Source organism: Diceros bicornis, chromosome 9 (genome assembly GCF_020826845.1).
Source record: "Diceros bicornis minor isolate mBicDic1 chromosome 9, mDicBic1.mat.cur, whole genome shotgun sequence".
Lineage (NCBI taxonomy): Eukaryota > Metazoa > Chordata > Mammalia > Perissodactyla > Rhinocerotidae > Diceros > Diceros bicornis.
In genome coordinates, this window is record NC_080748.1 from 75,187,195 (window position 1) to 75,213,859 (window position 26,665).

The 26,665-nt window shown below is 44.2% G+C and overlaps 1 protein-coding gene across 1 annotated transcript in view; it reads left to right on the forward strand.

The window, feature by feature from the left end:
* Positions 1-19,617: 19,617 nt before the first annotated feature.
* UBAC2 (UBA domain containing 2) overlaps positions 19,618-26,665 on the forward strand; it is a 166,695-nt gene continuing 159,647 nt past the window's right edge. The window contains exon 1 of the mRNA XM_058548419.1: positions 19,618-20,077. Coding sequence (XP_058404402.1) covers positions 20,047-20,077 — 31 coding nt within the window. The 5' untranslated portion in view covers positions 19,618-20,046. The remainder of the gene's footprint in view (positions 20,078-26,665) is intronic.

Below are 26,665 nucleotides of genomic sequence, written 5' to 3' on the forward strand. Positions count from 1 at the left end.
GTTCCAATACAACCAGAGAGGCTTAGGAAAACTCTTAAATCTATCAGACATGCTCCTGCAGGGAGTGACCCGCCGTTGTAACCAACACACCACAATCCTGCCGCCAACCTCAGAAGTCACCAGGGATGCTCCTGGGAGGTGAGTCTGGGGAGACTTACTGGGCATGCAGCAAAACTCAGCCACTGCTGCCACCTGTCATAACAGCTGGTGTGGTGCCGGGGTTGAAAGGGGTGAGCGTGCTGCGGAACTCTAGACTGACAGAAGCATAGAATAACAACCGTGAAATGACTTATCAAGCGGGAGAGAAGCTGGGGCTCCTACCTGAGCACGGCGTGGGTGAGACAACGCGAGACGAGGGGATCCACTAGGGGGCGGTAGAGTACAGTGGTTAAGGACACAGGCTCTGAGTCAGAGAGCCCGGTTCAGTCCTAGCGTCTCCACTTAGCAGGTAGGTGACCTAAGGCTAGTAACAACCTCTCTGAGCTTTAGTTTTCCCATCTGTAAAACGGAGATGAGAACAGTGTCTACAACAAAGGTTTGATGTGGATAATACATGTGCCTGGCATGTTGTAAATACTCAATTGATATTAGCTGTTATTATCATCCACTGAAATAACATATTATTCACAGGAAAACTAGAGAGGAAAGCTGCCCCTGCACATATACATCTGGGGGGGACGGTGGATGTGCAGCAGAGCAAACAAGAACACAACCACACTGGAATTTACAAAACAAAGCCTGGAAAATGCTGCTCACAAGGGTGAGTTGAGGAATGAATCACTGTGGGAAGATAGAGACCTGTAACACATCAGGCTAGGGGCCGCCCACCCACCTTCTCGAGCTGTAACCTTTGTTTAGTTTCTTTTAAAAAAAAATTTAATTGTGGTAAAATATACATAGTATAAAAGTCACTATCCTAACCATTTTAAGCGTGAGTTCAGTGGCGTTAAGTACATTCACATCGTTGTGCAACTGGCACCACCACCCATCTCCAAAACATTTTTCATCTTGCAAAACTGAAACTCTGTACCCCTTGAACAACAACTCCCCATTCCCCCTCCCCACAGCCCCTGGCTGTGACCACCCTTCTACTTTCCGTCTCTGTGAATTTGACTACTCTAGGTACCTCATATAAGTGGAATCAAACAGTATTTGTCTTTTTGTGACTGGCTTGTATAACGTCCCCAGGGTTCATCCATGTTGTAGCATGTGTCAGAATTTCCTTCCTTTTAAAGTCTGAATAATATCCCATTGTATGTAGATACCGCACTCTGTTTATCCATTCATTCATAGATGGACACTTGTAACCCTTCTTTAGTTCCTTTTGAACCAAATGGTCCATCAAGAATTTTCTGGAGGAGATTAAGCAATGAACTGAACCAGTGGGTGACCCCTGGAATGAGAAGAAACGTCCAATATGACAACAGCCAAGAAGAACAAGAAATGATTTGTAGACAAGGGAGGGAAGAAATGCAGCCAGTATACAGACTCACATGTGTATACAGTCCCTAAATGTCACTCATACAGTTGAGGGGTAGCTTGCCCTTAACAGTCACTGCTTCTCTGTTCCAAACCCATACTTCTCTGCTTGGTTTTGTGATGCTAGGCTGCGACCCTGCAAACCACACGCTGGGCTCTACCAATTAGGGGTGCTACAGGAAGGCTGCATGCCTGGAGGAAGAAAGAGGGACTTGCGACCTCCTTTCTGCTTGTGGTTCCTCTGAGCAACACCACAGCAACGCCTCTTCACGCAGGAGGGGCCGTGCCTTCCTGTAACAGCAGCTGAATCTGCTTTCCAGTTGTTCCAACACTTGCAGAGACAGTTTTATTGCTTCCCGACCATCACCAGCCGGCTGGGCCCATGGGACTACTCCTTTAAGTTGTAAGGTTTTCATAATTCCAACACTTCCTTTGGTTGGCCAAGCCTGAGAGTGGTGGCTGCCTCCTCTGTGATATCCCTTTTAACTTTAATGTAGTTAACAATTCTTCATATTTAATTTTCTCTTTTCAAATTATTGCTGTGGTTTCTGTCTCTTGCCTGGATTATAACTGATGCACCCCCCAACTGCTATCTCAAAACTTTAGTGCTCCTTTCAGGTCCTGAGTTTAACCCCAGACCCCTTACTCTAGTAAGGATGACCTGGCCTCCTGTTTCATCCAGAAAATTAAAGCCATTAGAGGGGACCTCAAACATGCCCCTCCTCCACCCAACCTACAAAAATTTCTATAGCCAATTTCCTTTTCTTCAGTCTCAGAGGATAAAGAATTTTCTTCCTATTTAATTCCTAATCTTCCACAGAGGCTTTTGAGCCCAATCCCTTCCCATGTCCCCTGGGATCCTGCTCTGGCCCTTATATCCTCTCCCAATTCTTAACATGATCTTTTCTACAGTCTCCGGGGAGCTGACTAAGGACAGGAGAAAGGATTGGTAAGTGCTTCTTTTCCTCTCTCTTGTTAACCACATCCATATTCCCTCGTAACATGTCCACCCCCAAGTCTGAATTTCCGGACAAACTCTGCATTCTCAGCATCTAGCACCATGCCTGGCAGGGAGATGACACTCAGTAACTGTTTGCCGAGTGGATAAGACGGAGGAGTCACTCTTTACTAGTTTGCTGAAGGAGTCAATGAGTGGGTGGGATTCTGTAGTTAGCAGAGCTCATGGCACGTTCCAGAGCCGCATTTCTCACGGTGTGGTCCTTGGACCACCTGTACCAGAATCGCTTGAGGAGATTGTTAAAAAGGCTGACTCAAGGGGGCCGGCCCTGTGGCTTAGTGGTTAGGTGCGCGCGCTCCGCTACTGGTGGCCCAGGTTCGGATCCTGGGCGCGCACCCGCGCACCGCTTCACTGGCCATGCTGAGGCCACGTCCCACATGCACTGGCTGGAAGGATGTGCAACTATGACATGCGGCTGTCTGCTGGGGCTTTGGGGAGAAAAAGGGAAAAAATGAGGTGGATTGGCAATAGATGTTAGCTCAGGGCTGATCTTCCTCACAAAGAAAAAAAAAAAAAAGGCTGACTCAAAGCCCACATTGATGGGGGCATGTCAAAGGGACACAGGAGCCAACCGAAAGGGCTCCCAGGGGTCAGAGTTGGGACAAGTTAAGCAACAAAGCAAATAAAGTAGTATTGAGTTACACCCAAAATATACTTATTTATTTATTTTTTTGTGAGGAAGATCAGCCCTGAGCTAACATCCATGCTAATCCTCCTCTTTTTGCTGAGGAAGACCGGCTCTGAGCTAACATCTATTGCCAATCCTCCTCCTTTTTTTCCCCCCAAAGCCCCAGTAGATAGTTGTATGTCATAGCTGCACATCCTTCTAGTTGCTGTATGTGGGACGCGGCCTCAGCATGGCCAGAGAAGCGGTGTGTTGGTGCGCGCCCGGATCTGAACCCGGGCTGCCAGCAGCAGAGTGTGAGCACTTAACCGCTAAGCCACAGGGCCGGCCCACGTTACACCCAAAGTATAAAATAAATACCCACGAGTCCATACCGATATAAATAAAAGGTTGAATAAATAATTGGAGGAGAAGAGACAAACTTCCTGTGCAGAAGAATTCCAAATAATTTATACATACTCTGTCCTCAAGGAGGTGGGGTGTGACTGCCCCCTCAAGTGTGGGCTGCACACAGTGACTTCCTTCCAAAGAGGACAGTGTGACAGGGGAGGGGGTGTTTGCGGAAGAGAACCCTGACTGGCGCCGCCTCAACCAGGTGGTCAAGGCAGCACAAACAGTGGTGGGTCAGGTTGACAGTACGCACACTTGATGTGATATCACAAAAACGGCATTTTGCTTCCGTGGTCTTCCTCCCAACAATCCGTAACCTCAATCTTATCATGAGGAAAACATCAGACAAATTCCAACAGAAGGATACCTGCAAACCACCTGACCAGTCCTCCTCAAAACTGTCAAGGTTGTGGAAAACAAGGAAAATCTGAAAAACTGTCACAACCAAGAAGAGCCTAAAGAGACATGACACCTAAATGTACCATGGCGTCCTGGATGAGATCCTGGAACAGGAAAAGGACGATAGCTAAAAACTAAGGAAATCTGAATAAGGTATGGGCTTTAGTTCATAACAATGTAGCAATATTGGTTTACTAATTGTGAAAATATACCATAGTAATGTGAGCTGTTAAAAATAGAAGAAACTGAGCGTAGGGTTTATGGGAACTCTTTGTACTATATTCTCAATTTGCCTGTAAATCGAAAGCTTTTCTAAAATATAAAGTCTATTTAAAATGTTTGGGTTTTTTAAAAACGCAAATTCCTGGACCTCCCCTCAGCATCTCAGATAATGAGCCTCAGGACTCTGCATTCTAAACAAGCATCGCAGTGGTTTTGTGCACACTAAAGCCTGAAAAACAGTGTCTTAGAGACTCTCTGCTCAGAGATATAGAGACTCCTTGCTTATGGTGGTCTGGACCCACGCCACCGTGTTGCACAACCCCGGGGTCACCACTGACATCGTGGTCAATTTACAACGGTAAGCCCCCCCACAAAGCTGTGCAGTGGATGTTGTGCACACTCGTCTGCTGTAGGTCTTCCTGCGGCACTCTTTTGCTTGGTCTCCAGGTATCAATATGAGCCAACATCGAACAATTGGGAAATACTTCATTAAAGTCCAGAGCTCTGGGCTGCATTTCCACATCCCCCTGTTCCCTCCTGGCATTCCTGTGTCGAGTTTAGGAGTGGCTCGACTCCTCAGATGGAATGTGTGCTGAGCAGTTCAACACAGTCTCTACCCCTCTCTATTGTTCCTAACTCCTTAGGGCTGCTATTGTCATGCCTGTAAAAAAAAAAAACAGTTCTCTATATCTGGGTCACTATCAAAAGTGGGAAAACAAAAGATAAATCAAGTAAGCCTGTGTTTTTAAAACCTGGGAGAGAATATCTTTATTTATGTTAGTGGGGAATATTACCATGTGATTAATGTGCAAGCTAAGCGTGTGTGTTGATGGCTTATGCCCAGCCTGCTTCCCTCAGTGATGGCCCCTGTGGACATGTGAGGCCCCGTTTGGACCTCAGGCCAGCAAGAGATGCTGCAGTGATAAACAGACCAAAGGTGGGTCCTGGAGGAAGAAGGAGGAGGGAGAATGAATCTTCCCTCCACTCTGTTTTAGCACGCCCCGGGAACACCACGGGCGAGTAGCTCAACTCCCCAGAGAACTCAGATCTGGCAGAGCTGAGCTAGAACCTGCACCTCCGGGTCCTTCGTCAAATGGCGTGATCACACTGTTCCAGTTCTTTGTTTCTAATGACTGCTTTGGGAACAAACTGTCTCATGAGTGTTCTGGCACAAATAGACAGACTGGATTTTGAGAACTGTTTTAGCCTCCTTGCTCAAGTTCAGAGTATAGTTACGAAAATGATGGTAATAATAATAGCAAGAGCTTGCTACAGGCAGGACCTGTTCTATGCGTGTTTTTAAAAAATATATTAACTTATTTAATACTCAGAAGACCCCTAGATGCACGTATTATTATCATTACCATCATTCTTTTACAGGGGAGGAAATGAGGTACGGAGAATGAAGTAGACCTGCCTGGGGTCTACCTACACTAGCTGAGAACAGAACTGGGATGTGGGAAGCCGGGCTTCGGGCTCTGGACGCTTCACCACTGCAGTATACTACCCTGGCTCTCCCAAGAAGGGAAACAGACACCAAGCGTTGTTCAACTCTTACAGTATATCAAGGTGCCATAAAAAACACTGAAGACATAATTACCTATTTATATTTTATGTATATAACACATTTATGTTCACATTTTAAGATGATAAAGAACATACAATGTATGGTAACAGCATACAAATCATTTCTTTTAGATAGAATTGCTTATAAAAGGCCCTGATCTTTTCATATTTGGCATGATAGACTGTTTGCTGGAATTTATATAAACTACTGGGGAAAAAAAAATTGTTCTGTGGTGAATTTGCTTGGAACAATTTTTAAATGATACCTTTTATCTTAAAAGTTCAGGTGGATTGTTTTCCTTATCAATCCAACTCTATGGTTTATTAGCAGATTGTGTTCCTTTCCATTAGGAAGTCTGGAGTAAGAGATTAGACCTTGTCAGTTATCATCACAAATGTATCACGATCAATGATATTTAATGCCTCTATTTTATGTGTAGAGTCTCATACACCATTTAAACTCCATAGTGTAGGAATAATATGGAAAATTGCAAAGGATTCCAAAAAAAGAATAAAATGATCAAAGGGTTGAAAAGTTACAGAAATATTTAGTCTGGAGAAGAGAAGCCTGAAGGTATTTGAAAAACTCACATCAAAGATGAATAACAAATCTGGAGGATATTGAACAGATGTTCCAGTCTCCTGGTGGCTGGTGGAGCAGGCTTGGTTAAGGATGTTACACGGAGCAACTGCAAGGGAATAAAATCGGGGCAACAGCACCAGAGATCAGGGACATGACCAACTATGGGCATGTTTTGGTTGGAAGAATGATAGGAGCCCAAAGGCAGTGGTTTATTAAAGGATACTCAGCCAGATCGACATATGGTCGTAGGGACTACCAAGGTCAGTGTTAGGACGCCACCACTCCTGTGGGTGGGCCTTCCTCCTTGGAGCCTGGCTCCCTCATGCAGGGTCCACCTGAGTCCCAGTCTGTCTGCCTGGCATGTTTGCACACGGTAAACCTCCTTGGCCTGCACATGAGGACAGACTGCTGCTATCAGCTAGTTCAGAAAACCCACATCGTTATTCTTTCATATCTTTTTGGCCATTGGTGGGTACTCATTGCTGAATAATTCCTTTACTCCAGTCCCAACAGGCATAAGGATATCAATAATTGCCAAATCAGAATAATCATCTCACTTTAACATTTTAACCAACCCCAGTTTGTAGACATATATAATATCATTGAAACAATATGAAGGGGAATGTTAAATCCCCTTGTTTATGCAGTTCTACCAGTAGACTTTCTGTGATTCTCCTAGAACATAATTTATCTTGTAATGGTTTTGGAAATCCTTTGTCCACAGCTGGGAGGGGGTGTGGAGGGGAGGGAGGGAGGTGGTGGTGTCTTGAAATGTACCTGGGATTTGTTTAATCAGGTACGGTATGGTGACAGACACGGAGACAACTGCCTTTGAATAAAAGTTTATTACCTACAGGGTCGGCCCCATGGCATAGCAGTTAAATGCGTGCACTCCGCTGCTGGTGGCCTGGGTTTGGATCCTGGGCACGCACTGACGCACCACTTGTCAGGCCGTGCTGTGGAGGTGTACCACATAACGTGGAGGAAGATCGGCACAGATGTTAGCTCAGGGCCAGTCTTCCTCAGCAAAAAGAGGAGGATTGGCATGGATGTTAGCTCAGGGCTGATCTTCCTCACCAAAAAAAAAAAAAAAAAAAAAGCTTATTACTTACAGTTCCCAAGAGGAGTGAGCACAGCATACCACGCAGGGCCACATGGGGAAGTACCAGGGTCAGTCAGGAGGCAGAAGAAACCAGGGGAGGGCGTGGCCCAGAGCCTTTATTGTGGTTTCTGCAGGGAGGAATGGGTGAGGAGAGTAGGCAAATTTGAACAAGTTTAGGACTGGATGGTTTGAATAATTTCAGTGTACTCTGAGCTATAAGGATGGTCTCTAGTTGTCTGGGACCTGGCCCTGGGATGATTAAGGGCAGGGGAGTATTGGCTTGGTGTGTGAGAGTTAGATAAAGGAGGCAGTTGGGAGGATGGGCTTTGGATTGGTTGGTTTGCATATGAAAGACATGCTCCCAGGCGAGTTGTTTGCTATCTCTAGGAATTAGCTAGCCCTGAGAGGGGCAGTCTCTCCCAGCCCCAAGATGTTAAAGAATCATAAAGTACAGAAAATAAAAAACATGACTAATATAGGGGTCCAGTGTCCCAGAACCAGATCTGAGTGACCTCTGTGAAAGGCTGAGGGCAAGTCTAGTCAGGGAGGCTGCACACGCAATCGGGGGGTGGGGGGATACAACTGGCAACAGGGGGTCCCTGTCAGAGCACATGGTGACAGGACTGTCCACTGATCATAGAGCATGAGGGTAGCCACATGCATACTCTATTTGGAGAGCCAAGCAGACAGGGACCATCTGTCAGCAAGGGAGCTGATGAGGCCAGCAGTCCTAGACAGGTTATTGGTCCCCAGAAGGGAGTGAGATGGTACATTAGTCAGGGTTCTTCAGAGAAAAAAAAATCAGTAGGATGCATAACTATATATCTGTTTATATCTGTATATTTCTCTATCTCTCCATCTATATCATCTATATCTACGTATCTATCTAGAGAGAAAGAGCAAGATCTAGTTTAAAGAATTGGCTTATGTGACTTTGGGGGCTGGCAAATCCCAAATCTGCAGGGTAGACCAGCAGGCGGAGGACTCAGGGAAGAGTTGACATTGCAGTTCAGGTCTGAAGGGGGTCTGCTGGCAGAATTCCCTCTTCCTCAGAGGAGGTCAGTTTTTTCCTAGGGCCTTCAACCAATTGGAGGAGCCACCACCCACCTCCATTATGGAGGGTTGTCTTAGTCTGCTTGGGCTGCTATAACAAAAATACCATAGACTGGGTGGCTTAAACAACAGAAATGTATTTCTCACAGATCTGGAGGCTGGGAAGTCCAAGATCAAGGCACCAGCCAATTTGATTCCTGGTGAGAGCCCTCTTCTTGGTTTGCAGACTGACACCTTCTTGCTGTATCCTCACATGGCAGAGAGAAAGATCATTTCTCTCATGTCTCTTCTTATAGGGACACCAGTTGCATTTGTGAAGGCTCTACTCTCATGACCTAATTACCTCCCAGAGTCTCCACCTCCAATCCCCATCACATTGGGGATTAGAGCTTCAACATATGAATTTGGCAGGGGGACACAAACATTTAGTCCATAGCAAGGGTAATCTGCTTTACTCAAAGCCTGCTGATTTAGATGTTGGTCTCATCTAAAAAATACCTCACAGCAACATGCAAATATGTTTAACCAAATATCTGGGTATTGTGGCCTAGCCAAGTTGACACATAACATTCACCATCACAGGTGGGGTCAGTGAAGTGTAACTGTAAGAGTAAGAAGCCTGGGAGCACAGAGCATGCACAACTCATTCATCAGGGCATGAGGTAGACACTGGGTCTCTGGAAAAGCTGAAGCCCACTCAACTGTAGAACTAGGGGAAGCAGCAAGTGTGACTTGACGCTGCATTTCCCTCATTCATATCATTATATATATATAAATATATATATAGAAGCCCTACTGTGTGCCTATCACTGTGCTAAGCCTTGGGAAGACAAAGATGAAAGACAGCAGAGGTAGGCAGTTGCACGATGCCCATCATGTAGTGTGTACTCGCTTTGATAGAGGAATGCAACCCCCAAGATGCAAAAGGAGACCAAGGGCGTGGAATTCAGCCACCATAACAGAGCAGGGGACTGGAACCTCTCAAATTCCTCTTACCTAACATCCGAATTGTCCTAGTGACTGGACCACAGGTTCATCTGCAGAGGGAGTTCAAGCTGAGCCATGACTATGGGGAGAGGTTAGTACTGGGGGCTGGAGCCAGGTGAGTGAGTGACTCACAGTTTCTCCTTGATGCTGGACACATCAGAAAATAACAGCTTTAATTTAAAGCAACTTTAGATTTGGCGGACATCTTGGGCAGAAAGATTTTAACAGTGAAATTTTTGGGTTCATGATCTTATCACCATACACACGGCATATGAGATCAAACACTCTTAGGGACAGTGGGGCTGCTATGAAGAGCATGGTGGGCTGTGGCCCTGTGGTTGCTGTGCAGAAGTAAAATCTCAGCATAGCTTTTACTTAGGTAGAAATTACAAAAGAGGAAAGGGGAAACAGATGACTAGCAGATGGAATAAGAAATTTTAAAATATAAATTAAAGAGAAAAGCTGAGTGTTGCCTAGTGCCAGCATAAAAAACAGACACCCTAGGTGGCTAAAAACAACAGAAATTTATTGTTGGACAGTTCTGGAGGCTAGCAGTCCAAAATCAAAGTGTCACCAGGGCTGTGCTCCCTCTGAAGCCTGTAGGAGAGGATCCTCCCTTGCCTCTTCCTGCTTCTGGTGTTTTGCGGGCAATCCTTGGGGTTCCTTGGCTGGCAGATGCAGCCCTTCAGTCTCTGCCTCTGTTGTCACATGGCCTTGTCCCTGTGTCTGTATGGGTCTCTTCTTCTTATAAGGACATCAGGCATGTTGGGCTTTGGTCCCGTCCTACTCCATTATGACCTCACCTTAACTAATTACATCTGAGATTACTCTCTTGGCAAATAAGGTCACATTGTGAGGTACTGGGGGGTTAGGACTTCAACATACCTTTTTGGTGTACACAACTCAACTCATAACATACTGAGAGAATTGGAGATGTAGGTAAAAGAGAGTCCAGGGCTTAGCTTCCCATAAGAAAATAGAAAAGCTAAAATCAATAAGCAAAATTAAGTGGCATATGATGGGCAGTCAGTTTTCAGTACTTTACTTTGTATTTCCAGCTTATTTTCTGAAATTTAGGAAATTTTTTTTGCGTGTGTTCTTTTTGTTCACTAGCTGCTGTGGTAATGATACTCTTCCTGTGTATGCATATTTCAATTGCATTTCTGCGGATTTACGACAAGAAGTATTGCCAATAATGGAAATAAGAGTGATAAGGAGTTTCCTACACAATATTTTAATGATTATCTCATAAGATGTGAAAAAATAAAAGATCAAATGAATGTGTTTTGTTTTAGAACATTATGTTGAATACATGAACTCAAATCAATGTGCTACTGGTCAGCGTGACCTGGCCATGAAGATGTACAAGTAAGGTTGAGCATTTGAGCCAATAATGATCCTCCCATCTCTGAGTAGGTCTTAAAAGTAAGCCCATGAGAGATAAGCTCCCACTTCCGTTGAAACACCCTTGGGAGAAGTAAATCTGTGGGCGTTGGCCTTGCTCTGATGGACAGGAGGTGCCTAGGCAGTTCTGTAAGAGGACATATCCTGGTCAGGGGATGAGATTATGACATTTGGCGTATCTTTCCTGTTTTGCTGATGCCCTGAAATCCAGCTTGTGCCTTGGCAAGGATCCAGAGCAGCTACATCATGGTCCAAGAGGAGTCACTTATGTAGCATCAATTGCTAGCCGTATCCATCAAGAGGAGGAAAGTGCTGGCCCCACAAATATGTCCTGCCCTGGGACCAGGAGTAAGAGGATAGAAGGAATAAGCAATTTGGTCTCACTTCCTTCTTTCCACTTTTAGCAGATGCTGCTGGTGTCCCAAGCATATCCTCTTTGTCCACCCTGGAGGTCACCTAGAGCTTCGGGGGACAATTCTCCTACAACACCTGTGTCTCTCTGCCTGAGGGCTTTCTCTGGATTCAGGAGTGTGCTCAGCCCATGCATGGAGCAGGCTGAAAATGCAGGGGGGGTTACAACCCCCAGGAGCAACCCTCAACCAGTGAAGCACTGGAAAAATAGCCCAGCTTGTTTGCCCGTTGGTGAGACAGTTTGAGACAGACCTGCTAGGTCTCTTAGAGGGTCTTGAGTAGGATTTAACTCCAGGTGCCCACAGCAGTAATCCACTTATTGTTGACTGCCCTCTTCCCTAGTTCCTCACCATGCTTCCCGGGATCACCTCCCAAAGAGAGAGGTGGGATTTGCACCCAAATCCTTTTCTCAAGGTTGGCTTTTGGGGGCACACAAACTAATAGCATTATATCCAATATCTTCTTTTATGAGGAGTATTCAATTTGTTTAAACAATATGGATGGGCCAGGAAATGAGGGGTGTGGTATTGATGACACTGCAATGGAAGGCTAGGAATCCATTCCACTTTTATAACTGCAGAGTACTATGAACTAGATCCCATCCACTTGATCAAAATTACCCTTGGGAAAGAAAAATAGATAAAGAACAGAATAATCCTATTTGTGAACAATTATAAATATTCTAACCAATGGTTAGTGTTATGGACTATGTATGGCCATATTAAAATAATTAAAAGGTTCTGTGTCTCCTATTTATAAGTCATATACCCAAAAACAAGGTATAGGAAAATGTCTTATACATCTGATATGTAATTTTGAAGATTACCTAAGATTATATTGTCTTTATTCACGTTAGGCTATTCAGAACACAATTACAGTTTGTTGGATGTATGGTTGGCATAAATGGCATATATCTACTCTAATGGTTCTCGAACCTAGGAGACCCAACTCTCCCTTTTATAACAAATATTCTGTAATTCTGCCTTTAATATCCTAAATGAAACCCAAGGAAAATATGCTATACATAATTTTAATAGTCAATATAATGCCCTTACTTTGATACATAAAGAAACAAAGGAGATGTGCCGGCCCCGTGGCCTATTGCTTAAGTTCGGCGTGCTCTGCTTTGGCGGCCTGGATTTGGTTCCTGGGCATGGACCTACACCACTTGTCGGTGGCCATGCTGTGGTGGTGACCCACATACAAAACAGAGGAACACTGGTACAGATGTTAGCTCAGGGACAACCTTCCTTAAGCAAAAAAAAAAGAGGAAGATTGGCAACAGATGTTAGCTCAGGGCCAATCTTCCTCAGCAAAAAAAAAAGAAATAAAAGAGAGAAATTTATAAGAAAATAATATATATTTTGATCTGCAGGTATTTGAATATGACTACACTAGGAGACATAATATTTGCAACCATCTACAAATATATTAGTTTGTATATAAGAGAACTGAGAAGATCAGAATGATGCCACACAGGATTTGTAGAAAAACAAAAGAGCAGAGGGACGATGCACAGCAGAATAAAAACTAGTGTAGGGTGAGTGAGTACACGTGTGGTACCAACAGACCAGACATGTTTGTATGTGACACAAGAAAGAGAAGTAATCTTTTTTTTTGAAGATTGCCCCAGTGCTAACATCTGTTGCCAATCTTCCTCTTTTTTTCTTTTTTCTCCCCAAAGCCCCAGTACATAGTTGTGTATCATAGTTGTAGAGTTGTAGCTCTTCTATATGGGACGGCCTCAGCATGGCTTGATGAGCAGTGAGTAGGTCTGTGCCCAAGATCCAAACTGGCGAACCCTGGGCCACTGAAGTGGAACGCGTGATCCTAACTGCTACGCCACCTGGCTGGCCTCCCAGAAGTAATCTTCACTTAGCCTCTGACAAAGAGCGGATGGTCAGGGTGAAGAAGATGAGGAAGTGTGATTGTCTCACAAATGTGACAGGCTCTATTGAGTGGCTTAAAAATACTTCCCTATGTTTTGAAGGGGTAGTGATGAAGTTTTACAGAAAATTGATCTCCTGTTTTGAAATCCCACCCCATGTTAGGGCATACATTCCAGCTCTAGAACTTAGATTCTCGAGACCACATCCTTTGATATATGACGGGAAACGTGAATTGGAAAAAGAAAAAGCTCTAGAGAAATGACGTGGCGGACTTCTAAGCTGGGTACTGGAGGAAGACTGAAAAAAAAAAAAAGGCAAACCAACCTCTTCACTTCCCTAAAAAAACCCCACATCATAATTTCCATATGTCATTTTCTTAGCATAGCTTTTTTACCAGCATGCTATGAACACCATAGCAGGAGGGCGCAGGCGAATCTGTCAGCACCCTCTCCTATCCCCTGAGCCTTAACCGTGTCAGAGCATGCTTCCCGACAGCAGCTCTTAGCCTGAGGGCTTGCCCTGCCCGCTACAGCCTCTGCCCACTCGTGTGAGGGCCCGAAGTGCTGGGGAACTGCACCTTTAGGGGTAGCCCTCAGTGACTGATGGGCGGCAGTGGATAGACACCCTGGCTGCCTCCCTCTCCGGGGGAATGACCCCGTGGCGCTGGCTCCAGCTGTCCAGTGCTGATTTGTCTGATAATTCACCTCCATCAGCTTCCATCCTTCCCTGCCCTGTCTCGCTTCCCGTTCTCCCAGTGGTCTTTCCTAGGACCGTTCCCAGACAAACTTCAAACTTTGAACTTGAAACTTTGTCTCAGAGTCCGCTTTGGGGGAGACCCAAACTAAAACAGTTGGTGATAGTCTGAAATATTTTTAAAAATTTGATTGATGAAATTTAATGAAGTTCTAATTCTGCTAAAAGAAATCTCAAATGTTCTGTTACATTTTGTTGCTTTTACAGGAACTGCTCCAGTGCACTGAAACCTTCTTCACCTAAATATGCGGTTGAAAATCCTATAATAAATATCGTGGCTCCCATTTTAAAGAAGGGCAAATGAAAGTCTTAGCGGAATCAAAAACTTCTTATAACTAGATTCTTTTGTCCCCCAAATCATTTTTTAGCTCAATTAACACTTCCTGCAAACACTGGCTAATATGTTGCATCATTTTCAAGTGGATTAATCACCTAATCCGATATCATAAATCCATACTGATCTTTAGATCTAATCCTTATGTTTTTAAATAGAACCAAAGTTAGCAATATAATCCCAAACCAGTATCCTTAGACTGAGTTATATCTGCTACAGATAATGGAATTGCGAAAATTCTGGGCAAGAAATCTTCTCTTATGGACATTGAGGGTATAATGCAAAGTGAAATAAGTCAGAGGGAGAAGGTCAAATACCGTATGATTTCCTTCATTAAGTAGTAGATAATAACAACAATAAACAAACACATAGGGACAGAGATTGGATTGGTGGTTACCAGAAGGGAAGGGGGGAGGGAGGAGGGTGACAGGGCTAATTCGGTACATGTGTGTGGTGATCGGTTGTAATTAGTATTTTGGTGGTGAACATGATGTAATCTATGCAGAAATAGAAGTACAATGATGTACACCTGAAATTTTTAGAATGTCATAAACCAACGTTACTGCAATAAACAAAAAATTAAAAAAAAAAACCAAAAAAAAAATCTTCTCTTAAAATGATGTAAATTTGTTGAAAAATCTCATGACAGTTCCTTCCTCTTTAGTAATATCAATCTCATTTCCTTGCAGTTTGACTTCATTTAACATTTCTGATACATATGAAATATATGTCAAATCATTTCATAATATTTTGATACCATTATTTAATTTTTCATTGTTGAAAGAAAGAAAAACTGCACATTAGTGTTAAAGAATAAATAAAATATTTTAAAACAATTTTGTTTGGAATACCATCTTCTTTCCATATGTAGGATAAGACAAACTCTTTTCACAGTCATTGCAAAGACTACAAAATAATCTCTTATTCAAGGCACTAATTTTATTACTAGCACTGATAACATTCATTGATTTGCGGGTCTTTCACTAAGATTTTTGGTGACTGAGGTCATGGATGAAAAACTCAATAACCTGCTAACACGGCTGTTGCTACTTTTAAGTTGTTTACAAATCCCTGTTACAAGCTGACCACAGTGGCTGCTCCATCTGGTGCACAATGACGTTGGAAAAGGAAAAAGGTTTTCTTTTGAAATAGTTTTTAAGAACTTCAAATATTGACAACTCTTAGTATCCATTGTTTGTATATATGGAAATGAATTTTCTGCTCAATGTTTTTATTTCCCTGAAGCTTACATCTGTGGTCAGCAAAGCCTGAAACATACATATGATAATATATGTTATCATACAGGTTACTTGCATTCACTTGCAGCAAACATTTTCCCAACTTTAGATCATTTCATAGCCCATTTTCTACCTCTTTGTATTCCTCATAGATCCTTCTACATAAAACATTATTGCTCAACAGAATAGAAGAAATCATTTAAATTTCTTACTCTCATAATAATAACCTCTTATACAGACGATAAAATTAACTTTTTTCCTATATTGTTTGGATTAACAAACATTGCTATCATTTGTGCTATTCTATAAGAAATGGTACCTTATGTCCTTTAGATTAGATTAAAAAAAATTTCAGAGACAATACTATGTTTTCAAACTTTCCTTAAATCGCTGAAGTTTCTATCTTTGCCAACTCTGTCTATCTTTATAAGGTATTCACTTAATCTTGGTGGGTTCATCTAGATGAATTAGAAAAAAACTATGTCAATATGGACTCTTTCATATATTCAACTGAATATTCTCAATACCTTTTCTTAATATTTAAAATTACATGTATTTTTTAAAATAAGGGCTAAATTTGTACATCTTTGTGAAAGATAAAAAATCACTAAGAATGCACCAGCCATAAATGTAAACTGATACTGGTGACTCAAATGCAATGAACAGGGTCGTTGTAGGTGGTGTGGTGTTTTGAATTAGTGAACAGCTCTTCATTAAGTTCCAAATAACAGCCAAAACAGTATAAGTTGCTTTCCTGGAAAATTCAGCATGAATTAAAACTCTGCAAAGAACACATGTTTACATGTAAAATGAAATTGGTCCTAGACTCAAATAAATACAAACACGCTTTTACTTACCTAAGAAGCATGAAGTGGGAGAGTCAAAAGTTAGTTAGGAAAGAGAACAATTTGTTTTTTTGTGAAAAGATCGTGTCTGGCATCGCCACACCCCATGTGGCATCTCCCAATTCATTGTGACCATCGAAAATACCCTTATGAATTTTCAAAATGCTCCCTGCGCAGTAAACATCTATTATGAATCACGAGAAAGATGTAACTACTCTTTAAAAAGCTTCCAGACCTATTTTCTCATAAATATTAATTTCATAGATATTATATACTGAAAGTTCGTTTGAAGCAGTATGAAGGCTACTTTATCCAAGGATTGACCATCAGTCCTAGTCAATATCTACTAATTCCTCCCAAAGGTTGCTGACTAGAATCCCTGGGAATTTAGAAAGGGACTCCCCTGCCAGAATATGGAATAGGATATGGCCCAGCAGTTCCAGTCACAGTAGCTGTCATCTGTTCAGAACTTGATACTTTAGAAGTTTGTGATTCTTATTTTTGTTGCTGTTGTTGGCCCCCTCTACTATTTAGTAATCTTTAGGAAAACTTTCAGTCTATCTCTGCTATATGAAAGGAACGCTATGCTAAAGGCAGGGTGAAATACACGGGAAGGGGCACTTATCAGGGATGTTTTGTCAGCAACTTTCCCCCAGGACTCACCTGCAGATTTTCTTTCTGATGTTAAATACCTTAGAGATGCTGTGTTTTAATTTATTAAAGGAAGACAATGACTTCACACCAAGAGACTCAAACTGGGTAGGATACAACACTTTGTAAAACACATTCCTGCCTGGTAGGGCTCACCCTTTCAAGCTTATCACTATTACCCCAGTGTAGAAAGCAGATTCAACATGACTTAGTAAGTTCAACAAGACTTAGTAAGGCAAACAGTGATTCCTAGTAATTGACACAATGAGTTTCCCATAATACAATCTAGAGAAGAGACAGGTGGAAGCATAGGCAAGGACAATAGAAATGATATACACTAAGAGTCTGGGACTGCATGATAAAGATTGGATGAATTACACTAGTGTAGGGTTTCTCAATCTCTGTACTACTGACATTTTGGGCAAGAGAATTCTTTATTGTGGGAGGCTGCCCTGTGTATGGTAGAATGTTTAGCAGCATCCCTGGCCTCTGCCTGTCAGATGCCAGTAGCGACTCCTCTCCCAATTGTAACACCAAAAATGTCTCCAGGTATTAACAAGTGTCCCCTGGAGGCCCAAATGGCCCCCTGTTGAGAACCAATAGAGCTTCTCAGACTTTAATGTGCATACAAGTCACCTGGGGTCTTATTAAATGTTGCTTTAACAGGTTTGGGGTAGGGCCTGGAACTCTAGTCCAAACAAGATCCTAGGTGAGGCTGACGCTGCCCATCCAACAGCAACACTTGCTTCTTGGAAGACAAACCCACAGACTTCTACAGTCAACATGTACAGGTCCTCAGTGCAGAGCAGATGTACATTCAAGGTATGGGTCACTGAAAATACTTTTAAGCAAGGTCGACATCCCATATTAAGTTATCAGGCATTTAGTTGTAAAGAATGTTTGTAGAATTGAACATAAATAAGTGAAGGGTTTGTTTTTGTCTTTGTTTTTTTAAGCTTCAGAGTGCTTTATCTCCTATTTCAGCAGTTCTCAAACTTTTTGGTCTTGGGATCCCTTAACACTCTTAAAAATAATTGAGAACTGCAAAAGCTTTTGTTAATGTGGGTTTATATCTATCTGTATTTACCATATTAGAAATTAAAATTGAGAAATTAAAAAAAATTATGAAATTCATTTAAAAATAACAGTAACATACCCACTACATGTTAACATAATGAACGTATTTTTATGAAAAATCACCGTGCTTTCCCAGGCAAAAAATTATGGGGAAAAATAGCATTATTTCACATTTTTGCAAACGTCTTGAACGTCTGACTGGATCCTCAGATCTGCCTCTGCTTTCGGTTTGTTGTGATACACTGTTCTTGTTGAAGTATATGAAGAAAATCCATCCTCGCACAGATATGTAGTTGGTAAAGGAAGCATTTAATAGTCTTTTCAGGTAATATGGCTGTTCTTTTTTGACACTACACCATAACTTAAGAAGTGGTAGTTCCTTAAAGATTAGTTGCAATGAGGACTCTGAAACCATATCAATGAACTTTTTGTACTGTTACACTAAAACTTGTTGGTTTATCTTACAGTTTGAATTGATCTTTTCTACTCATGCATGATTTTGTAACATCACGCTTTGGTCAACTGGAAAGTATTGGTTCACTAAGTTATGCAACCCTTCCAACTGTACAGTGGAAAACGCCACTGTATACTCTGGAGTGAATAAGAGTAAAAAAGACAAATAATGTCTTATTATCATTATGAAAATAAATTGGCCTTTTGGATTCCCTAAATGGGTGGGAGGTCCCACACCTACTTTGAGAACCACTGTTCACAGGTTTTGTAGCCAACCAACAGCTTCTGCAAACATAAACGACATTTAAAGTATCAAAGGACCTTTAAAGTATCGTTTCATTGCAAAATGACTCAGTTGAATGAATCTAACGTTAAATGTAAAATGTCTTTCAAGATCATAAACTTTACGAGTAAAGAAAAGCCTACAGAAAATAAAAGGCACATATACTCTTGTCTTGTAGAAATGATCAGTGTTAATAATTCTGCCCACTGGCACCCCTTCTTAAGGGCAGAGACTGTGTTCTACTGATCGACAAACTCCAGATTTAGCACAGTGCCTGGCCCTTAAAAGCACTCAAAACGTCTTTTTTTAAAAAAAGTATGCTGTCCATAATTTTGTAGCCTGTCCTTTTCATTTAGCCTTGTAGTTGTTCAACTTCCCCATAATACGTATTCTTTAACGACTGCGTAACATAAAACGTAAAGTTTTCAGGCTCAAACTCATTTAAAAAATCATGACTTTGCTTTTAGCAAATAGTAATTTCATTTCTCAAAGGGGAAAACATAAATGGCCCGGGCGCAGAAGTTTGGGGAGCAGGGTCGCTCCCCACAGACTCGCCACGCCTGGGACCCCCGACACCGCAGTGAGGAGGGGTTGGGGTCCCGGAACCATGACTCTCGGCGCTTTTTGTGGGGATTCCGCGTGGGACCAACATGGGAAAACGGGGCAGCTGGACCACCCCACTCTCCGCGACGGGGAGGGTCGCCCAGCTCTGGCTCCCCTTTCATCCCCACAGCGGCTTCTCGCCCTTGACTGGACACCGGAACTCGAGACAGTTTATCAACAATCTGCTGGGGAGCGAGCTCCCGGGGACGGCCCAGAAAGACTGAGCATGCGTGGAAGGCGCCGGGCATCCCGTCCGGGGAGAGGTTAGAAGTCGTGAGGAATGTCCCCGCGCCGGCATTCCAGAGGAATCCGCTGCCATCGCGGCTGCACAGGGCGTGTGGGGGGCGTTCAGCACCAGTGTGCGCCTCACGGGAGTTACACCCCCGCTCCTCCCACGCCGTGCCATTCTTTTTCCCGAGGGCACCCGCGGCCGTCGGGAAAACCTGGAGAGGCGGACTCTTCCCGCTGTGGACGCACCTCCCTCTCCCGGCAGGAAGGGAGCCGCGGACAGAGCCCTGTGCCCCACGGGCCGCGCATGCGCCGTTCACAGGCGGCCTCTGGAATGGAATAGAGTCTCCGGATTCGCCGTCCCGCCGGCTGTGCGCCTGCGCAGTCGCCAGGTCCCTCCACCTCCGCTTCCCCTCCCCTGTCCCCCCACGGGGCTCCGGGTCCGGCGGGACCATGTTCACCAGCACCGGCTCCAGTGGGTTTTGTGAGTACCGGCCACCGCCATCCTGGCTGTCCCCTACACGCCACCCTGCGCACCTCCTTGAGGAGGCTGGGGGCGGCGGGGACTCTCGGGGTTACAGGAGGATTTGGGGGCGATGCTCCATCCTCGCTCCCGAGCCTTGGTGGTTCCTGCCCGTCAGGGGCAGCAGGCACCGCCCCCACCTCAGCCTGGAGGGGCCAGGGGGGACTGAGTCCCGCCGCCAGCCCCGGCCCCCACCTATGAGCCCCAGGTGCGATGCTCAGGTGCTCCAGTGGACTGGGCAGTTAGGGCCGGGCTGGGTGCCCTGGTGTTCTGACCCGGCCCCTTGCCCTCGGCGGCGCGTGTGCCAGGCGGAAAAGAGAGGCTGTCCCGGTGGAGGCGATGCTGGACGCCTGCCCCCTGCTCTTGCTCCCTTACTCCATTCATTTAGGCTACAGAGGACCGAGCTGGCTCTCCCCCAGATGCAAGTCCCGACCCCTGCTTCAGGAGCTGACCCCTCAGTTTTACTTAGATTTCTTTCTTTCTCAGGCCCACTTAAGAGTTTTTAGACAAAGAAAGACTGATTAAGGTACTTTAAAGTGGAAGGAAGTTGTTTGGCAAGAAAGTGGGGACGTTGCTGCTATGATGTTTTACTTGAGTGTCAGCGGTGGTCAGCAGATAGAGGGCAGAGAAGTATTATAGCCTTTTAAACAGCTTTATTTTTCTCATTGAAATTGTTTGGCTTTTGGTGAGGTGACTGTGTGTTAACTAACCAGCAGTGAGATGAGGCACTGACACAGCAACAGTGGACTGTTTGAACAGCTCTGATTTTGCAATTGCTTGTCACTGTTAGTACTTCATATCTCTATACATGTGAAGTTAACCTTGCCCAAGTACAGAAGCAGTTGACATTTCCAAATATTAAAGATCTGTTGTGAATGTTAGTAACCTTTTTCTGAGAATACATGTCTTCGTCTCAGAGTGAGTTAGTATAGATCCATAGGCATAATTTTAAATCTTCCTCATTTCTCAACTTCCCGGGTTTTGAAGTGGGTTTACTATTCATGATTTCCCTTGTTTCATAATTAATTTGATTTATGGCATCTTTCAAGCGTTGGCCTCAGAGTAGGTTACAACTACTAGCTAATTAGTCTTCCCCAAACTACCCTTTGGATAAAGAACATTATAACTGCTGAAACTGATGTCAAGAAGGTGGTGTGGTTTTCCTGGGATCACACAGTGAAGCATTTGCTGGTGGATATGGAATTAATGGTGGAATCCTTCAGTTTAAGTTGGTCTTTCAGCATTTTGAGCTATCCTTCCTTGCTGACCAACATACATAAGTTACAAAGGCAAGAGAAATCTGTTATTGGTTACTATGCCGTTATTTGCCGTTATATTGGCAAAGGTTATTCAAATTTGAGACAGGGTGACTCTGGGGAAGGTAATACTTTATTCCCTATGGCACAGGGTGGATGAATATTGAAATCTAGGAACCAAACTGCTGCCCAGGGAGAGGGCCTGGGCCAAGAGCTCCTCCTCAGCTGTTTTGCCCTGTTTCTAAAGTGTATCTGCAGCATAAGAGTTGATGGGATGACCAGCCCTCAGAAGGCCGTGTCTTATGTGCCCATTTAACAGACATTTTGAGCATCAATTGAGCATCTGTGCTAGGTGCTGGGAGCACAATGTTGAACAAGTCTTGGTCCAGTGTTTACAGTGCTTATGGTGGAGTTTAGGCACAGTTTTCCCTGGACTGGTCTTTTGGTAAGTCTAGGGGTGAGCAGTTATCTTGTTTTAAAATTTTCTTTGCAAGGCTACGCACTGAGAGGGAAGTGATTTCCTTTAGATAAGAAGTGTGGCTCTTTAGTAAGTCAAAGTTCTGGTCCTGAGTAAGTCTTCTGAGGAAGAATAATTCTGCCTACCTCTGCCCACGTGAATGGTGAATGACATTGTCTTTTCGAGGGAAAAATCTCTGCCATTTCCTACCACCTGCGTATTTCCCACAGTTCGTGACTGGTAGATAATGGTGTTTTAGTGTTGCACTCTGCTTTCCTCTCTCTCTCATTCATTTATTCATTCAACAAGTGTCTGTTGAGTACCCATATAAGCCACACACTGTTCGTGTACAGAGGATAAAGTGGTAAACAGGAAAAAGGAGATCAACATCAAATAAGTTAACAGATAATGTGATTTCACATAGTGATAAGTGTTATGAAGAGAATAAGAGGGTGGTGACATAGACTGAGGTTGTGGTGGACCACTGCCATTGTAGTCAGGGAAGATATCTGAGAAGGTGACATTTGAGCTGAGATCCAAATGGTGTGAAGGAGGCAGGGATGTCAGAGTTTGTTGAAAAATGTGCATTTTGCAGAAATGGAACAGCAAGCACAAAGACTCTGAAACAGGCACAGCAGGGCGTCTTCAAAGTTCTAAAGAAAGCTGGTGTCATAAATCAAGGGAAGAGCATTTGTGACCATGTGTTTGAAACTGTCTTGCGGTCTGCCCAGTCATGCGATTGTGACTGGATAAAAGTGCAAAGGAATCATGTTCAAGACTTATTTTAGATTCCTTGCTTATAGACCAGTGCTACCAGTGCTAGCTATGTGTTGAATAATAGATGTATATTTATTACATTTGTTAGTAGGTGTTCCCAATACTTGTTCACTTCACAATATATTCACTGTGTAACGATGGACGCAACCAAGCAACCAACAATAATTGCATGTCTAATGTATTACAGGTATAGTTCCCACCCTAAGGAGTTCAGTGTCTAGAGGGGAAAATTTTTTTTTTTTGTGAGGAAGACCAGCCCTGAGCTAACATCTGCCAATCCCCCTCTTTTTGCTGAGGAAGACTGGCCCTGGGCTAACGTCCATGCCCATCTTCCTCTATTTTATATGGGACGCCGCCACAGCATGGCTCGACAAGCAGTGTGTTGGTGCGTGCCTGGGATCCGAACCGGCAAACCCCGGGCCACTGCAGTGGAGTGTGTGCACGTAACTGCTTGTGCCACTGGGCCGGCCCCTAGAGGGGAAAATTTTTAAAAAGAAATTAAACAACTTCTGTACTTGGTGCCATGGGTTTATTGAAGGGGGTGGGCTAGTGGGGGTAGAGTCACAGTTGTTAAAGACCTTTCAATGTAGGTGATGTTTGAGTGGATGTTTGAGTGATAAGAGTTTGTCAGACATGCAAGTGGAGAGAGAGCCTCTGTCAAGGACAGAGCCTAGGCGGGGCCTGGCAGAGAGGCAGGAGGTAATGACTTAGAGGATTGTTGATGATGGCTGGAGTGAGCAGTTCCTAAGAGATGTGCAATGAAGTCATTCAGAGGGCAGGTGAGAGGAGAACTGGGGACAGAACCTGAAGAGGGAGAAGAGGAGGAGCCTGAAAGGAAGACTGAGGAGTGGCCAAGGCTCCTCCTCCTCAGGAGTACAGACTGGAATGAATGATAGAGCAAATTCCTGAGATGCAGCAGGTGATGATCTAGAGCACAAATCGGGAATGCTTCACCTTTCCCTGGGAGGGAAGATGGGAGATTATTGTTGGTGATGAGAGCAGTGTTTTCCAAATGCTGCCTGCATCCTGGCAGAAAATCAACCATGCAGCTTTCTGAATGTCCAGATTCCTGGCTGCCATGCCCAGAGAGTCAGATTCAGAAGGGCTAATGTAGGCATCAGAAGTCTGAATTTTAAGAGCATCCCTAGGAGATTCTAATGGACAGACAGATTTAGATCAAGGCAAGACGGTGGCCAGCAGAGTGGCAGAGAGAACAGAGTCTAGCGAGGAGATGCTGAAGGCCCTGATTAGGGTAGTAGCAGTGAGAATGGAAAGGATAGAGAAGAAAGATTCTAAAGATGTGTAAGCAGGTAGGTGGTGTCAATAAAGCTTATTGGATTGTGAGGGAGAAAGAGGAGTTGAAGGTGACTCTGGGTAGACAGATGGTGTTACCATTCACTAAGATAGGGAATGCAGAGAAGGAGCTCATTTTGGGGGAAGACGAGTTCAATTTTGGACATGTTTGAAGTTGAGGGGTCTGTAAAGTACAGTTGGAGAGACCAGGGGACATTTGGAGAGAGGGAGCTGGACTGGATGTGGGTAGTTAGGTGGGATAGTTATGCTGTGGATGTGAATGAGGACACAAGGAGCAGTGAGTAGATTAGAAGGCTGAGAACAGAACTTCAGGCAATTCCAATATTAATAAGGGATGGGCAGGGAAAGGGGAGACGGCAGAGTAGGCAGAGATGGGCGTTTCTTTGAGGAAACCTGTCTTCCTTCCCCAGTCCAGTGTGATTTACCCGTTTTCATTGTAAACAAAGTCCCGCAGCTTCTTCACTCTCTCTCACCACAGCGACTCTGATCGCCAGACTCTTGATCCCCTCATTGTCTCCAGTTTATAGCTCATTTCTGGCATCTTCCATATGCAGTATGGAACCCACGTTGCGCTCACTTCAAGACTCTCAGAGACCTGGTACTGCTGTCCTACTACCCTCATCTAGTCAAACCCCAACCTCGTGTTAATGTATGGTGTCTAATCCAAGCCGAGTTGTTGGCACAATTGCTCAGTTACGGTTCTTCGTTTCAGTCATCTGCCTATGCTCTTCCCTTTCATTGCTATCCTCAAGACTGTTCCCAGTCTCCACCCATTCCACTCTTAACCCATCCAAAAGATAAGGCTGTCACCTGAGCAGGCCTTGCCCTAACTTGTTTATGCCCATGCTTGAACAATTGGTAAAGACTTCTCAATGTAGGCCATATCTGAGCTGATTTTTGAGGGATGGATGAGTTTGTCAGGCATGCAAACTTTGTTCCTTTCCCCCAATCTAAGAGAAGGAAGCACCTTCTCCTTTTTTTTTTTTAAAGATTTATTTATTTATTTATTTTTTCCCCCAAGCCCCAGTAGATAGTTGTATGTCATAGCTGCACATCCTTCTAGTTGCTGTATGTGGGACGCGGCCTCAGCATGGCTGGAGAAGCGGTGCGTCGGTGTGCGCCCGGGATCCGAACCCGGGCCGCCAGCAGCGGAGGTGCGCACTTAACCGCTAAGCCACCGGGCCGGCCCCGAAGCACCTTCTCCTAACAGGCACACCCTCCACCTATTCTTAACTCATTCTTTGCTGCCTTTTTTTTTTGTGAGGAAGATCAGCGCTGAGCTAACATTTGATGCCAATCCTCCTCTTTTTGCTAAGGAAGACTGGCCCTGGGCTAACATCCGTGCCTATCTTCCCCTTTATATGGGACGCCGCCACAGCATGGCTTGACAAGCAGTGCTTGCTGCACCCTGGGCCGCTGCAGCGGAGCACGCACACTTAACTGCTTGCGCCACTGGGCCAGCCCTTTGCTGCCTTTTCTAACGACACTCCTTCATTCTGAGAGAATGAGCCTGGCACGTGGTTAAAGCTGATACTTTCTCCTGTGGGTGCTTAGTGGGCTCTTCAGAGACTCCCAGAGTACTTCAGATCCCTTGTCTGTGGAAAGGAGATAATATTATTATCTATTTTATTGGGTTGTTATGAAGATTAAAAGAGTTAACATGTATAAAGCTTCTAGAATTTTACCGTCGTAAATAGTCATGGTTAAGTACTTTCAACTGGATCCTTCTTCTGAGTCTGTTCTTAAAAATACAAAAGCATAACCACCCACCATTGACCCTATCCTGTACCTTCCCAACTGCTGACCACTTTGTTTCTTCTTCCTGGGCAAGCTTCTTGAGAGACGTCTTCACTTTTTTCCCTTCGTCACTTCCCCTCACTCCTCAGCCCTCTGCAGTTAATCAGCTCTTCTTTGCTGGTCACCCCTGAGGCGTGTCTTCTGTTCTCTGCAGCTGCTTCTGTCCCACTGCCCCACCAAAACTGCTCTGGACCAGTTAACCAGGGGCTTCCATGCCAACAGATCTAATGGGTACTTCTCAGTCCTTATCTTAGGGGAATGTCCTCTTGCCTGTTGGCCTTGAACATTTCTTTCTAAAATTCTTTACTCCTTGACTTTTATTTTTAAATTCCATACTTTCCTGGCTCTATTCATACCTCCTGACCACATCTACTTAGTTTCTTTCATATCCTCAGGGTCTACTGGATTTGGCATTAATGGGTTATTAGTTACTTTAAGGAGAGCAGTTTCAGTGGCTCATTAAGGCCCCAACCTGCTCTTGTTGAGGGAAGGAGTGAAGCAGAGGCAGAAGGTAGACCGTAGGGACAGGCAGCCGGGTGACTCTAAGGGAGACAAAGCTTAATTCAGCCCTTTGAAGACTCAAGTGCTGATCAATACCCAGAGTGTCATGCTAACTGAAATTCACAGAGCCCTGAGGTGGGAACCAGTGAGAAATACAGTTTTCAGTTAAGCTGGAACCTTTCCTTGAGTGAAACTGTTTTTGATTCAAAATGTTAGTTAGGGAGTCTGGAGTCAGATGCCGATAGGGAAGTTGGATGAATCCGAGGTCCAGTGGTGTCATGCTATGGTAAGGACTTTCATCTCGCTCTAGAGATGGGCGAGCCGTAAAGACCGGTGGGTCATTCAAGGTCCCCACCTTCATTTCAGCTTTAGGATCTTGCCTCAGGAACCTGAATGCTGTGTCCTCAGCATAGATGCTGAAATGGACACCTCCAGAAATTAGCACTA